The 13,573-nt window shown below is 34.2% G+C and overlaps 1 protein-coding gene across 5 annotated transcripts in view; it reads right to left on the bottom strand.

The window, feature by feature from the left end:
• The window catches only part of IQCG (IQ motif containing G), a 55,787-nt gene that overhangs the window by 30,516 nt on the left and 11,698 nt on the right, over window positions 1-13,573 (bottom strand). Inside the window, exons 1-6 of one of the 5 annotated variants that reach the window (XM_023526034.1) lie at window positions 11,671-11,803; window positions 9,973-10,033; window positions 9,787-9,857; window positions 8,776-9,037; window positions 5,122-5,357; window positions 3,418-3,546 (exon numbers count right to left, since the gene is read on the bottom strand). In XM_023526034.1, the coding sequence (XP_023381802.1) occupies window positions 3,418-3,546; window positions 5,122-5,357; window positions 8,776-9,037; window positions 9,787-9,824 (665 nt within the window). In that variant the 5' untranslated portion in view covers window positions 9,825-9,857; window positions 9,973-10,033; window positions 11,671-11,803. Of the gene's footprint in view, window positions 1-3,417; window positions 3,547-5,121; window positions 5,358-8,775; window positions 9,038-9,786; window positions 9,858-9,972; window positions 10,057-11,670; window positions 11,807-13,573 lie in introns of those variants that run through there. The other 4 variants (XM_023526033.1, XM_023526032.1, XM_011385291.2 and 1 more) reach the window with 4 other exon arrangements.

The raw sequence follows: 13,573 nt of genomic DNA on the forward strand, positions 1-13,573 counted from the left end.
AATGGAGAAGGAACAGGAAGAGGAAAAAGAAGAATTGTTTTATTCTGAGCACTTCACATATTCTTACCTCACAATAACCTTCATGAAGTAGTCTCTATCATTATTCCTATTTTACAGGTGAGGAAAATGAAGCTTAGAAAGCTGAGGTAATGCTGTGGTAGACATGAGAATGTGTCTCAGAGGCCTCCAACTACAGGGAGTGTCAGCGAACAAGGGTTTTAGCTTTAGGCTCTGAAATCCTTCCCTGTGTGTGTTCTGAGGCCTCATATCCTACTGTCTTCTCCTAGCCAGTTTTTGAGTGTGGCAGGGATACTAACACAGGCCCTTCCTTGGAGACCAGGACTTCGTTGATGATTGACTTTGGCTCGAGGGCTCCCTGATGACCTTGCTGAACAATCTTTAGACTGCAAGGCAGTCTCTTCCACCCAACTTTCCCTCTCCTTCACTTGGGGTCAGTCCAGCATTGGGTCTGAAGGCTCCCTCCCATTTTCTCTCATATAAGTGCTTCTCCTAATAAAACCTTTGCATGACTAATCTCATCTTGGCATTTTTCTCTCCGAAGATACAGGCTAACACACTTGCTACAGTTACACAAACAGTAAATGGCACAGCAGGATTCAAACTCAGTACTGTTTGAATGAGAACTTAACTACGTTATGTTATTATTTCTATTTGCTCTCAGAAACAATTGTTTATCTCCAGCAATCCCATTACTCATGTTTAAAGCAAATAAAATAACAAAACAACACAAGAACAAACAAACAAGACAACTGTCTTAGCTCGGGCAGCTATAACAAAAATATCAGAGGAGCATGATTAGTTAGGTCAAAGAGAGAGTGTTTATCAATATCATATCATTCATCCTTTTAAACAGTACAACTTAGTGGGTTTTGGCATACTCATAGCTGTGTAACCATTACGACTGTCTAATTCCAGAACATTTTCATCAACCCAGAAAGAAGCCCTGTACTCATTAGCACTCACTCTCCATCCCTCTCCCCACTGGCCCTCTATTTATGAAACTTCTCTTGGGATAGGGGGCAAGGTCAAGGCTTAGTATAGAAGACAGCTCAAAGGAGCCTCATCTTATATAAAAAACTAAATAGAATATCTTACCAGAAGGTAGGGGGAAGGTGGAAGGGAGAAAGTAGATGGGATTAAAGGGGTCAAATATGTGATGACAGAAAGAAATCTAACTATGAGTGGTGAACACACAATGCGAAATGTATATATATGCCTTACCGGTGAATTGTACACCTGAAACTTACTGAATTTCATTAACCAATGTCACCATAATTTTAAAAATAATAATGACAAATTTAAAAAATAATAAATTAAAAAATAATAAATAAATAGAAAATCTTATCTATTTTATACCCCTCACTAAACAGTATGTAACTTTAAAAAATATGGTAACAAAATATTAAACCATTTGTCATCAATTTACCCAAATCTAAATATAATTTTTCAATTTAAGTAAGTCTAAATTGAAATCTATCTAATTGGAAGAAAATTTAAAGAAGATATTATTATAAATAATCACATATGTAAAATCGATCACTGGCAAACTGTCTACATTGAATGTTAGGCTATTTTTGCCCTCCTATGTAATGATACATATATTCTTCTTTTTTTATTTTTCTTACTTAATCAACTTTTTCAAAATTACAAAATAATAAGTGTACACTAATATTTCAAAACAGAATAGGAATGTATGAAGAAAAATGGACAATCTGCCATCTCCCTTCTTCCCTCCCATTCCACTCCTATGAAGTACCAATGTTAAACCTTTTGCTGTACATATTTCCACACCTTTTTCTTACATAAATGAATGAGCATATTTTCTTGATAAAAATCATGCTATATACATGATAATGTTTTTTCACTTATCTGTGTATGAGAAACATCCTTCCAGATCAGTCACATAGCTCTAATCCATTCTTTTTAATAGCTGTATTTTTTTTATTTCATAGAGTTAACAATCATTTAAGTATGTCTCTGTCGAAGGACATTTATGCTATTTCTAGATATTTGTCATCATGCTGCAATAAATATTTTATAGGTACAAACTAATTTTTTTTCCCTATAGGCTAGATTTCCAAAAGTAGGAATGCTGAGTCAAAGGGTTTATGTATATGGTTAGCTTTTTTGTTAATATGTTTATTTTCTCCCTTAATAATGTGACATTATAGAAAATGCTAAAATATTAAAAGATTTTCTTTTGGAAAAAAACACCCATATGTTAATACATTGGTGTATTTCTTTCCAGTTTTCATTTTCTATACATGTTTTTGTTAGTTTTATTATACAGATGTGATAATATTATATTATTTACAGGCTATTTTTCTACTTAAAATTGTGGCATAAATATTTTCATCATGTTATTACAACTTTGTAAACAATACTTTTAATAGCTTCATTATATGATCCATTAAACTATAGACACTCTCTTTGATTCTGTAATTCTACACATAGTGACTTAATTTAATGGCATAATAACAGAGTCAGACATTTGCTGATATATATCTTTATGTACAAAGATACAAATTAATACATTATTTGCTATAGCAAAAATATGGAAACCTAAATGTTCGTACTCAGGGGATGTTTAAATAAATTATGGAATAGTACATATGTAATAGTGAATATTATACAATTAAAATTAGTCATATATATTTTTATTTTGCATAGATAAATCACTTCAAAAAGTTATACAAATTCATTATCCCACTAGCAGTGTACACAAGTGCTCATTTCTTTGCTTCTTTGCCAGCAATAAATGTAGCTATTATTGTTATTAAGCACTATGTGCCAGAAACTATCTTAAGTGTTTTTTATGTATGAATCTAATCTTCATAATAACTCTAGTACAGAATTTATTACCAATACTAAGGTGCAAAGGAAGAGAAAAAACTCAAGGTAAAACAATCTCACCTACACAGACAAGATAAACACTTTTCCATTGTGCGTACTCAAGGTTCATATAAAGAGAATTTTATCTTGGTCCCAAAGCATTTTGATTGTGCTGAATTTCTTAAAGCATGAAAATCTTTGGAATCAGTTGAAAGTCTCTGGAAAAGAAACGTTCCCTGGGCATGTTTTTATTATTATTATTATTATTATTATTATTGTTATTATTATCATCACGTGTTATTGTTCAGAAATTTTCAGTGAACTCAGTCTTAGGAGAGGTTACTGTGAGATAGAAGGAATATATACGGTAGATACAGATAATTGAAGCCTAGAAATCTGAGTTATTGTCCTAGCAGAACTAGGAATAGAACCTGAATTTCGGACTTCCAGTTATCCTCCCTGGAAAGCACAAATGTGATTTGCTTTAGAAATCAAGGACTTCTGGTAAGAGTTTTATAGCACTTTAAGATACAACAAAGCAAATAAACCTAATATTACTCTGACCTGTCAATGATTTCATAGAAATGCATTTCATTTTCCTTCTCTTTGCTCAAAGCTTTCAGGAGGTTGGTGAAAGTGCCTGAATTTTGCAACTCCTGCATTGTATCTGTAATCACATCACTGAAAAATTGTCTGTAAGGAGAAAAAAAAATGGGAGTTAATAAGATATATTTCCCTACATTCATAAAGGGCTACAGAAATAACACAAAACCCATAAGGAAATCATAACTAAGTTGGAATTATTTCTGGAATACCAGAGTAACTTCGTATTAGAAAATCCATGAAAGAATTCATCACATTAATAAAGGCAAAAGGAGAAAAACCATATGGTCATTGCAATGAGTGCAGAAAAGGCGTTTGGCGAAATTTAACACACATTTTTATTTAAAAATAAACAAAAACTCTTAGGAAACTAGAAATAAAAGAGAACCTCCTTACCCTAAAAAAGTTTACACACCAAGGACTGACAAATATTGAATGTAAAGTATGATAATATATATACATATAACATTTAAAAACATGTAAACTACCATTTAAATAACAAACATACATATCTAATAAAAGTGTCACAATTTGCAAAAGAATAATAAACACCAAATTCAAAGGAAGGAAGAGTGAGGGGACTAGAATCAGAGGCTTCAATTGTATCTAAAGCATTTTATTTTTAAAAAAAATAGAAGCTCTAAAGCACTCATGATAAAATATTAAGATTTGGTGGTTACATAGATAAGTATTCATTATTTTATTCTGTATATTTTTCCCCACATAAGAGCTACCACAGGTCAGAAACCCGGGTGTCGAGCGGTGGACTGGGAGAAACAAAGAAGCTGCCTCTTGCAGTCGGAAGCGGCAAGTTCCCTGAACGGCCCTGCCTGAGAGAGCTGTGAGCTCCACGCGGCCGGTGGCAGTGCCCAATCATCAGGGCAGAAGGCAGAGAAACAGGGACGGCAGAGAAACGGGGACGGCAGAGGAACAACAGTTGATTTTTATTGGCTGCGGTTGCAAAACTGAGGCTGAGCCACAGCCTACAACTTCCAAACCAGAGGGGCCCTCCTCCCATACCCTCGGAGACAGAACGCCACGGAGCCCCAAGGGAATCTGAGCAAATGCTACTGAAACTGTCAGTAACACTGACAGGAACTGGGATTGAGTGTAGTGAGCATGATTAAACATCTATAAGGAAAAAAAAATAAAAACATTATTAAGACTTTATATAAAGCAGAGATCCAAGAAGCTTAGACGCCACCTACTGGAAATGAAAAGAAAAACATCTTATTTGCAACAGGCCAGAGACCATGACATAATAAATCTTTCCGGAAAAAATAAATTTAACAGGCTTTTTTTGTCAGCAAGTCGGCTGACAACAAAAAACTGAATAATGAGACAGTGGAAATTCAGATTGGCTTTAAAAAACACCAGGCACTTGACTGAAGCCTTATTTCTAATCCCTGCACTAAAGTTGCAAAGTTGTAATTCTCATTTTTAAAAATTGGAAACGAAGGCTCAACAACTTGCCTAAGATCATAAAAGCATTGTACTTTCAATTGTACCACACTTCCTCTAGGCAGTCTTTAGCTAATCCTATCAGCAGTCACTTCAGATATAATGATCAATCTGTGAGAAGAGAGCAGCCAGCCATCTTTGCACTTATTCTTCAACCATCTAGAAATATAGTATCACATTTCCAAATATGCTCTCCTTCCTTACCTATCCATCTGAATTTTCTTCATTGTCTCCGGAGTCATTATAGTCTGCATTGTAGGTTTTTTGAAGATATGATCTTGCATTTTATTAAACTCATTGGCAAATTGGCCTTCTTGTCTGATTTCTGGCAGTTTGGAGTCTTCTCTGGGTAACAATGTACTAGATATTTTCGAGGATCTTGAGACCTCTGCGAGTCTGTCCAAGCTTTTTTCTTCTAAATTTATTGCTTTTGTTTTCTTCTAAAAACAGAAAATGTTTTATGTAAGACAGATTTTAAAAGAGTAAAGAAATAATGCTATACGAGGGCCTCTGCATACATTGTTCAATCTCACATTCTCCCATTCTATACAAGAAGATTACTCTTTTCTTCAGCCACACCAAGCAACATGTCCTGCTGTCTTGTATCTTCCTGCCTTTAGGTAACTTTCCTTCTGTCATTCCCCAACTTACCACCAGGTAAACTTTAAGGCTATGACCTAAAGTAAAAGTTCTTTTTGAAAATACCTCCTTTAGCAGATACCATACTGTAATTATTTGTATAAATATCTCCATTAAAGAGCTTGGTTTACCTCAAATTCTTTTTGGGACAAGATTGGATATTAAATAAATGTGGCCATCTTTATAATTCCATTACCTAGCACAATGCCTAGAGCATAATAGCTATTCAAAGGTTCATTGAACACATGAGTTTGAAATATAAAGAATGAAAGGAGAATAATACCAGAGAGCAGAAGTTGATAGCATATGTAGTGGTGTGGTATAGATTTCAAAGGTCATGTGGGGAAAAGTCAAAATAATTTATTTTTCAGACACAAAATTGAATACTAAGGGGTAAGCATTACCATAGGAATGGCATATTTTTTAATTGATGATTTCCATTTAATCTGTGGATGAAATCTTGAGCTATTGAAAAGCCATATCACATAGTATATGTGATGTATATGCGCACTGAAACAAGACTTCCTTGTTTGAATCCCAGCTTTATCTCTTACTAAACTGTACTGACTTAAGGCAACTATTTAACATCCTTATGCCTCCATTTTCCCATTGGTAAAACAGGTATATTAATAGTACCTGTCCTCATAGAGTTATTACAAAGATAAAATAAATTAGTATACATAAAGCATTTAGAATAGTACACAAAATTATATGTAAATTCTGCATTTGTCATGATTACTTAAATTCTTGGGCTGATCCTATGCAAAGAAGAAAAGGTTTATCTCCATATTAATACATAAAGCCTAAACCTTCCTTAGCGAAACTTCAATTAGTCCAGAAATGTTAAAATACTATCCTTGAAAAGTTAATAAACACAGACGCGACAGCATTTTCTTTATATAACAATAAGCAAAGATTCAGATCTGAGAAAAACATTTGTAGGCAAGTATGAAACAAAATGCTGACTTAAATAAGAATTAAATTTTAAAATATTCCTTTAAATTAAAACTGATATAATTGACTACTTATCTGGGCATAAGGAAAACTTTAAATATATAGATGGTTATTATTTTAGATTTTTTCTAGGAAAGAAAGGGGAAAATGTAAGGCCTAGGAAGCTAAGTTTTTTTGAGTACCCTAACCATTTTTCCTCTACATTTATGCTTAAGCATCTGGAAAAGAAAGCAAATGTGTCAAATTGATTTACTGATTACTAGAAATAAATATGAATTTTAAATAGAGAATGTAAAGGAACTAGCTAAATGTTCTAGTCCAGCCACTAAAAAAAGACTTTTATATAGCATGCACTATGTGCAAGATAGGGAGGGTATTAGACCCTAAGGGCAAAGATAAGAAAGACAGTATTCCCTGCAAGGGTGCTCTTTCCAAACTTTGGTCCAATTACTCCCAATTCTGATAGAGCCTAGTACATTAGTATAGTTTCATCATTCCGTTCCATGATTCTAATAAAAATCTATTTGAAGATGTCTTTAGCTATAAAAATGGTTGTAAAAACGGGATAATGCTAACTTTTCATCCCAAGGTTGTTATAAGGCTAAGCAATGTGAAGCCTTTGGAGAGAAAAACAATCCACATATATACTAAGGTTTTTAAATGTATAACCTATGCCCTATAGAGCAATGGCATTGTAAAATTCATGAGTTAGAACAATTATAGTACTATGAAGTAAAAAACAAAAAATTATTTTAAGATATTCACAATTTTTAAAAATTATGGAATTAAAGTATTGAGAAAGGGGATTTTAAGTTGCTATTAGTCAAGATACGAGTGCAAACCTTTATTATTTATATGTTTATAAAGTCATAAGCAGAACCTCTTTTAAGTCAGAAAATTTTGTGGGTGAAGATCACTATCATTAACCAGAATAAAAAAGCTCAAGTTTTTTTATTGGAATAGTAACTACTGCTGAATGCTATTTATAAATTTGGGTTTTTCATTCTTTCTTGAGTTTCTATGATGGCAAATTACCCTTTTTTCAGCCTGACAGTAAGTATAATTGATAAATATGATAATAAGATTTCACCTTGTTAACTGAATATCTTTTTATTTTTGATTCAACTGAAGGAGACAATAGGAAAGAAACACTAGTCTCTTCTGTACTATTGTTAACTGGCTTAATTTATGAATTAAACTCTTATTTTAAATCCATTGAAAGGTTTAGTTTTTGGATTTCCAATCTCTTTGCCTTTCATAAATTTATAAGGAAATTAACTTGTTATGAAATTCCTATAATATTCATTAAGGTCATTTAAAAACTACCCCAAAACTCATAAACGTTAGCATTAGAAGGGACCACATGGATCATTTAGTTAAAACTCCATCACACTTTGCAAATGAGAAAATTGCTCAGCACACAACTAATCCACTAAGGTCTCCTGAATCCAAATCCATTATTCTAGTAAAATCTTGTATAAACTTTTAACTTTAATAAAAGGTTTACAAATCTAGATTATACATATAATAATTAATGATGTTTTTAATTGTAAGGGGCAATTAAAGGGAATTTTAATTATCTAGTCATAATAAATATGAACTTTCCTGCTAAACATAGAAAGCAATTTACCCTCATTTATGTAGCAATTTTCATTGTCGTAAAATCAGAAATAATATATTCTGTACGAAGTATATAATTTACCTAAACTTAAATGTCTTTATACTAAAAATTTTTATTTTATACCTATGACCTAGTTATTAAGAGCTTAAAAATTTATAAAGCTTTTGCTCCCTATCAAGTTGAGTTGATAACTCAGTAAGTGCTTTGCGGAGGAGTCCATAACATCACTGAAAACGTAATAGCTGACACAATGATGTGACTGGAAATTCAGAAAGGCAGATTGAAACAGTAATGACAACGAAGTCATTTTAGATTAAAGCAATGTTGAGAAGGTCCAGTTGAATTTCCTCCACCTTATGTTCAGCTAGCTTTTAGCGGCTGAGAGATATTAGATGAGACAACTCAGTAATTTGTCTGATTTATACTGATTTAACTATAGCATACTGGAAGAAAAAGACATTTTGACTGGTAATCCACCTTGAGCTATGGCTATATCACTTCATCAATTGAGAGTCTATATCTTAGGTAATTATTATGGATCTTTGAGATAAAGGTGCTATTTCCCATGGTAAATTTTAATGGCATAGGTACTGTAAATGATGGAGAAATGAGAAAAAAAGTTAAGTAATGGCGAGTCTATATACCATGCTGTTGCTTCGTTTTATTTCATACTGAACTGGCATGATATAGTTTAGAATAGAGAGCTGGTCTATGGTATCCTCCAGAACTGCGGAGATCCTCAGCACATCTAGAATGGAAAGTGATGCTATGATTTCCGGGGTGATTTCTAGGTCTGTTTTTCCAGCTGTTTCTTCTTCTTCCACAAGATTAGGTGGTTTGCCTGTCACTAATACTGTCACTTCTGAGTGCCAAGCTTTTGGAGGATCTGAGGCTTCCAGTTGGCCTCTAAAGAGAAAATAAAGAAAAAATGTCAGCCACCAAATGTTTAAAAATTACTTAAACTCAAAAGCACAGGCAGCATGTAGATTTGCTCCTATGAAGTTCACATTGTCATGTAACACAATCAAGGTAAAGAACGAAAGTAGAAGCTTGCAAATGGTTCTGCTAAATACCTCCCAGTGACATTTTGACCAACCAAAGGCAAGCAACTTACTGTTTAATAAAGGTATATAACCCATACAATTTTGCTATGCTTAACCAATTTGAATTTGAGCAAAATTAACTTTTCTAGTAACATCTTTAGATGCTAACCAAAAGTGTCTCACGATAAGTGAAAAATAGAATGGGGTAGCCAGTCTTCAAGGTGACCCATATGATTCTCACCTTCATGCCCTATCATAGTCTCCCCTACATTGAACAAGACTGACTAATCCATGTAACTAAAAGGATATTGTTGGTTCAAGGCTAGGTAATAAATGGCATTGCAAGTTCTCCCTTACTCTCTCATGTCTCTCACTCCATGGGAAGCCAGCTGCCTTGTCATGAGGCCAGCTCTGGTCAACTTCAACCTTATGAGAGACCCCAAGCCATGACCATACAGAAACTGTGTAAAATAATAAATGTTTATATTTTAAGTTGCTAAGTTTTGGGATAATTTATTACACAGAAATAGATAAATAATACACAGAAATTTAATAAAAGGGGTAGTTTAAATACACACACAAATTTTTAATAAGTTAAAAATTTGAACATACTCTTCCATTCTTCTTGAGGTACTATTGTTAACTTCCATGGTACATTTATAATCTCACAAAAATGCAGTCACCTAAAATGGGAAGAAAACTTTGAGATTAGCTTAAGGGAGTGTTGAATGACATCGAAATTATTTCTATGTCTTTTCAATCAAAGAAAATTAAAGAATTACAAGAACTGTAACTTACTCCTTCTTTTTTGCTTAATAGAGAAGTCCTAGAGCTGGAAGCATCATCATGTGGTGCGGGTCTATAATGCCACCAGCTTAATTACTGGCAGAAAAATGCCATGTATGGGTCTTTTCTTAAGGTAAATTAATATCCAACATTGTTTTCACATTTTTATTGCACTCTCATTTTTAATTGGTAATCTCTATATAATAGATTTACTTTTCTGTTATTCTTAGTAAAATATTTAATTAGATCACTCCATTTCCCTAATCTGTCAGATAATAGAATTTATTCTACCTGTACTTAGAACACTTGATATTACACTTAGAAAAATTGCATTTATCCAGAAAATCAATTTAATGCTGCTGTCAAGATGTTCTCTCTCCTCAGTAAACCCAAGTCCTTTCTGCTTAAAAGAGCTTTAAATTCTCTATGGAGAATTTTGCTGTATACTGATTGAATAGTGAATGGTAAGTTTCCAGTGTGATTTTGTTCACCATACAGTGATCCTGAGAAGGGTGATACAAATATGTCTCACAACAAAAATCTCATATGCAAAAATTCAAACATATAAAACAGAATCTTTATGTAAACTGAAAAAAAAAACATACTTCAAACTAGCCAAATTTTCTGGTACAAGGTCAGTCTTAGGAGGAAGTGGCATGGTGTTAAGAAGATTTTGTTCTTTTGTTGTGTTGTTTATTTTTTCATCTTTTGGCTTAGGGCATAGGTCAATGTGCTTCCCATAGGGAAGAAAGGGCTTATGTAGTGTCCAGCGCTTTTGTGCTGTTCTCGTTTCTCATTCCTCAATGCTAGAAACCTGCTTCCTTCTTCATTTCTACATCAGCATTCCCCAATATAAACCATCACCAAGTCCTGTGGGTTTTACCTTATATTTCTATAACCCCTTAACATCATGCTGGACCTAGCTGTTGCTTCTTGCTTGAAATACTCTAATGGCCTCCGAAATAAAAGTGATCATTTTTAAATGAAAGACTGATCTTTTAAAATGGAAAATCTGATCACGTCTCTCCTTAGAACCTTTCGATGGTTTCCTATTGCCTTAGGATTCTTAACTTTGCCCATAAGACATGCATGATCTGGACCCCTCTGTTCCTCTCCAGATCCCTCTGGCACTGCCTTTTTCTTGCTCTCATGGAGTCTTCTAGTTCTTCAATATAAAAGAAAACAAAATGGAGTTGGTTGTCAAGAGAGCAATCTAAAAGGGAGCTGGGAGGCCTCTGGGAAGCTGAGCTAATTTACGTGAAAATGAAGTTTTGAGCTAGGCTAAAGCAAACAGCTCCATCCTGATACAGTTCCTGGAACTAGCTCGGCATCACTGAACCTCTCTGAAAAGAAAATAAAAATTTCACCCGGCAAAAGACATAAGCAATTAATCATGTATAGTATAGTGTTAAGTCTGCTTGCTAGCACCAATCAAGGCTCTTTCAGAGCAACTTATGTAATCAATCCCCTTTGAAGCTCCCTTTTTCTGTCTTTACAAACACTGTCCCCTTCTCTCCCCTTCAAAACACAGTTGGGGTTTCTACCCAAATTTGTCTCTTGGACTGCAATTCCTAAAAAAGACCTCCAAATAGTTTTTGTTTGCCTTGCGGTTCTTGGTCAAAATTGACATATGGAATCATGCTCCCTTCCAATTTAGGGTCTTTGCATATGCTATTCTTTCAATTTGAACTCTTCCCCTCACTTCCTTACCTTGTAAAGTCCTACTGATCCATCAGGTTGCAGCTTAAATCAGTGGCATTTTGCTAGGTATCTGCCATTTGCCCCTCTAGATCCAATCTCCACCAATTTCTTTGCCCTGAGAGACTGATCCATATGGAGTGCATTAATAGGAGATTCCAAAAGAGAGCTAAAATGTAGGATTGTGAGGTTAGGTATTTATTCCCCCAGCTCCCTTCCTGCCATATCACCACTGATTGGCTATGTTTCTCTCTTAAAGGTCATGAGTTCTGTCAGGCAATTCTCTCCATAGTGCTCTTTCTTAGGGGCTCAGGTACCTTTTTCCCCATGTTACTGGGGACTGCATATAGTTTCACTCTTGCCTATACCTTTGTAAGCAGACTCCTTATTAAATTCTCAACTCTGCCAACTGTATCTTTCCAGGGAAAAACTGACTGAAACAATTACCTACTATGACATGCATATATTTTTATATATAGTGTGTATGTGTGTGTGTGTGTATGCAAATAACTAATATACAATATATAATATGTATATACAAATAACTAAAACAAAGTTTTCATAAAATAGCTCTTCCCGTAAGCAGTCTGAGCTGACCTCTGAAAATGGTTCACTATTCACTTGACCCAGAAACCCCACAAAATCATGCAAATCAAGAGGTTCAAATCTTCGTGTTCACTTTAAGAACACTTATGAAATTGCCCAGGCCTTCGAGGGTATGCATATCTGAAAAGCCACCAAGTGTTTGAAGGCTGTCACTTTACAGAAGCAATGTGTGCCATTCTGTCAATACAATGGTAGAGTTGGTAGGTGTGCCCAGGCCAAACAGAGGGGCTGGATGTAGTGTTGGTGGCACAAAAAGAGTGAATTTTTGCTGCACATGCAAAAATGCAGAGAATAAAGCTAAACTTAAAGGTTTAAATGTAGATTCTCTGGTCATTGAGCCTATTCAGGTGAATGAAGCTCCCAAGATGTGGCACAGACCTTACAGAACTTATGGGCTCTCCCTGTCAAATTGAGATGATCCTCATTAAAAAAGAGCAGATTATTCCTAAACCAGAAGAGGAGATTGCACAGAAGAAAAAGATATTCCAGAAGAAATTGATGAAACAAAAACTTATAGCCTAGGACTAAATATAAATAAAATAAATGCTAATAAAAGTTAAAAAGTTTTATTTAACAATTTACCTGTAACACATGTGATACACTCTGATATTTTCGATTCTATCATATTTTGCTTTAAAAAGTATTATAATCATGATCTACTAATGGGTCATCACCTGCAGTTAGAAAATGCTTTAAATGACATTTCTGCAAGTGACACTTACTCTGACTCATCAGGCTGGATCAGGATTCTTCTGTTCAAGCGGTCATTGCACAATTACTTTCCTATAGAGCTCTCTTCACAATTTGTAATGTTTATGTAAGTTTCCCCCACTAGGCAAGTTCCTTGAGATCAGGAACCATGACAATGATGCTCACTACTGTATCTTAAGTTTCAGACACCATGCTCAATAAGTATTTGTAGAATGAATGAACAAAGAAATAAAACTCACAATGGGTTATTCCTCCCAGGAGTAGTTATATTTGGATTTCTAGTACATTTAATAGTGGGATAGCTGGTACATTTTCTAATAGTGACATTTCTAGTATATTTGTGGAACAAAGAAATTTGGATGGGGAGAGTAGGCTATAAACGTATATAAACTATCATGGTGTATTTATGAGATGATCTGATTTTAAATATGATTTATATACATCTATTTCCTAAAACTTTGGAGTCATCCTTTTCTTTCTCATTCTTCATCCATCAGCAAATCCTGTCAGCGTTACACTTAAAATATATTCAGAATTCCAGTACTCATTATCTCTGTCTACATGCCATAATAGCTCATCAGAATCATTACAATGATCT

Source organism: Pteropus vampyrus, unplaced genomic scaffold (assembly GCF_000151845.1).
Source record: "Pteropus vampyrus isolate Shadow unplaced genomic scaffold, Pvam_2.0 Scaffold680, whole genome shotgun sequence".
Classification (NCBI taxonomy): domain Eukaryota; kingdom Metazoa; phylum Chordata; class Mammalia; order Chiroptera; family Pteropodidae; genus Pteropus; species Pteropus vampyrus.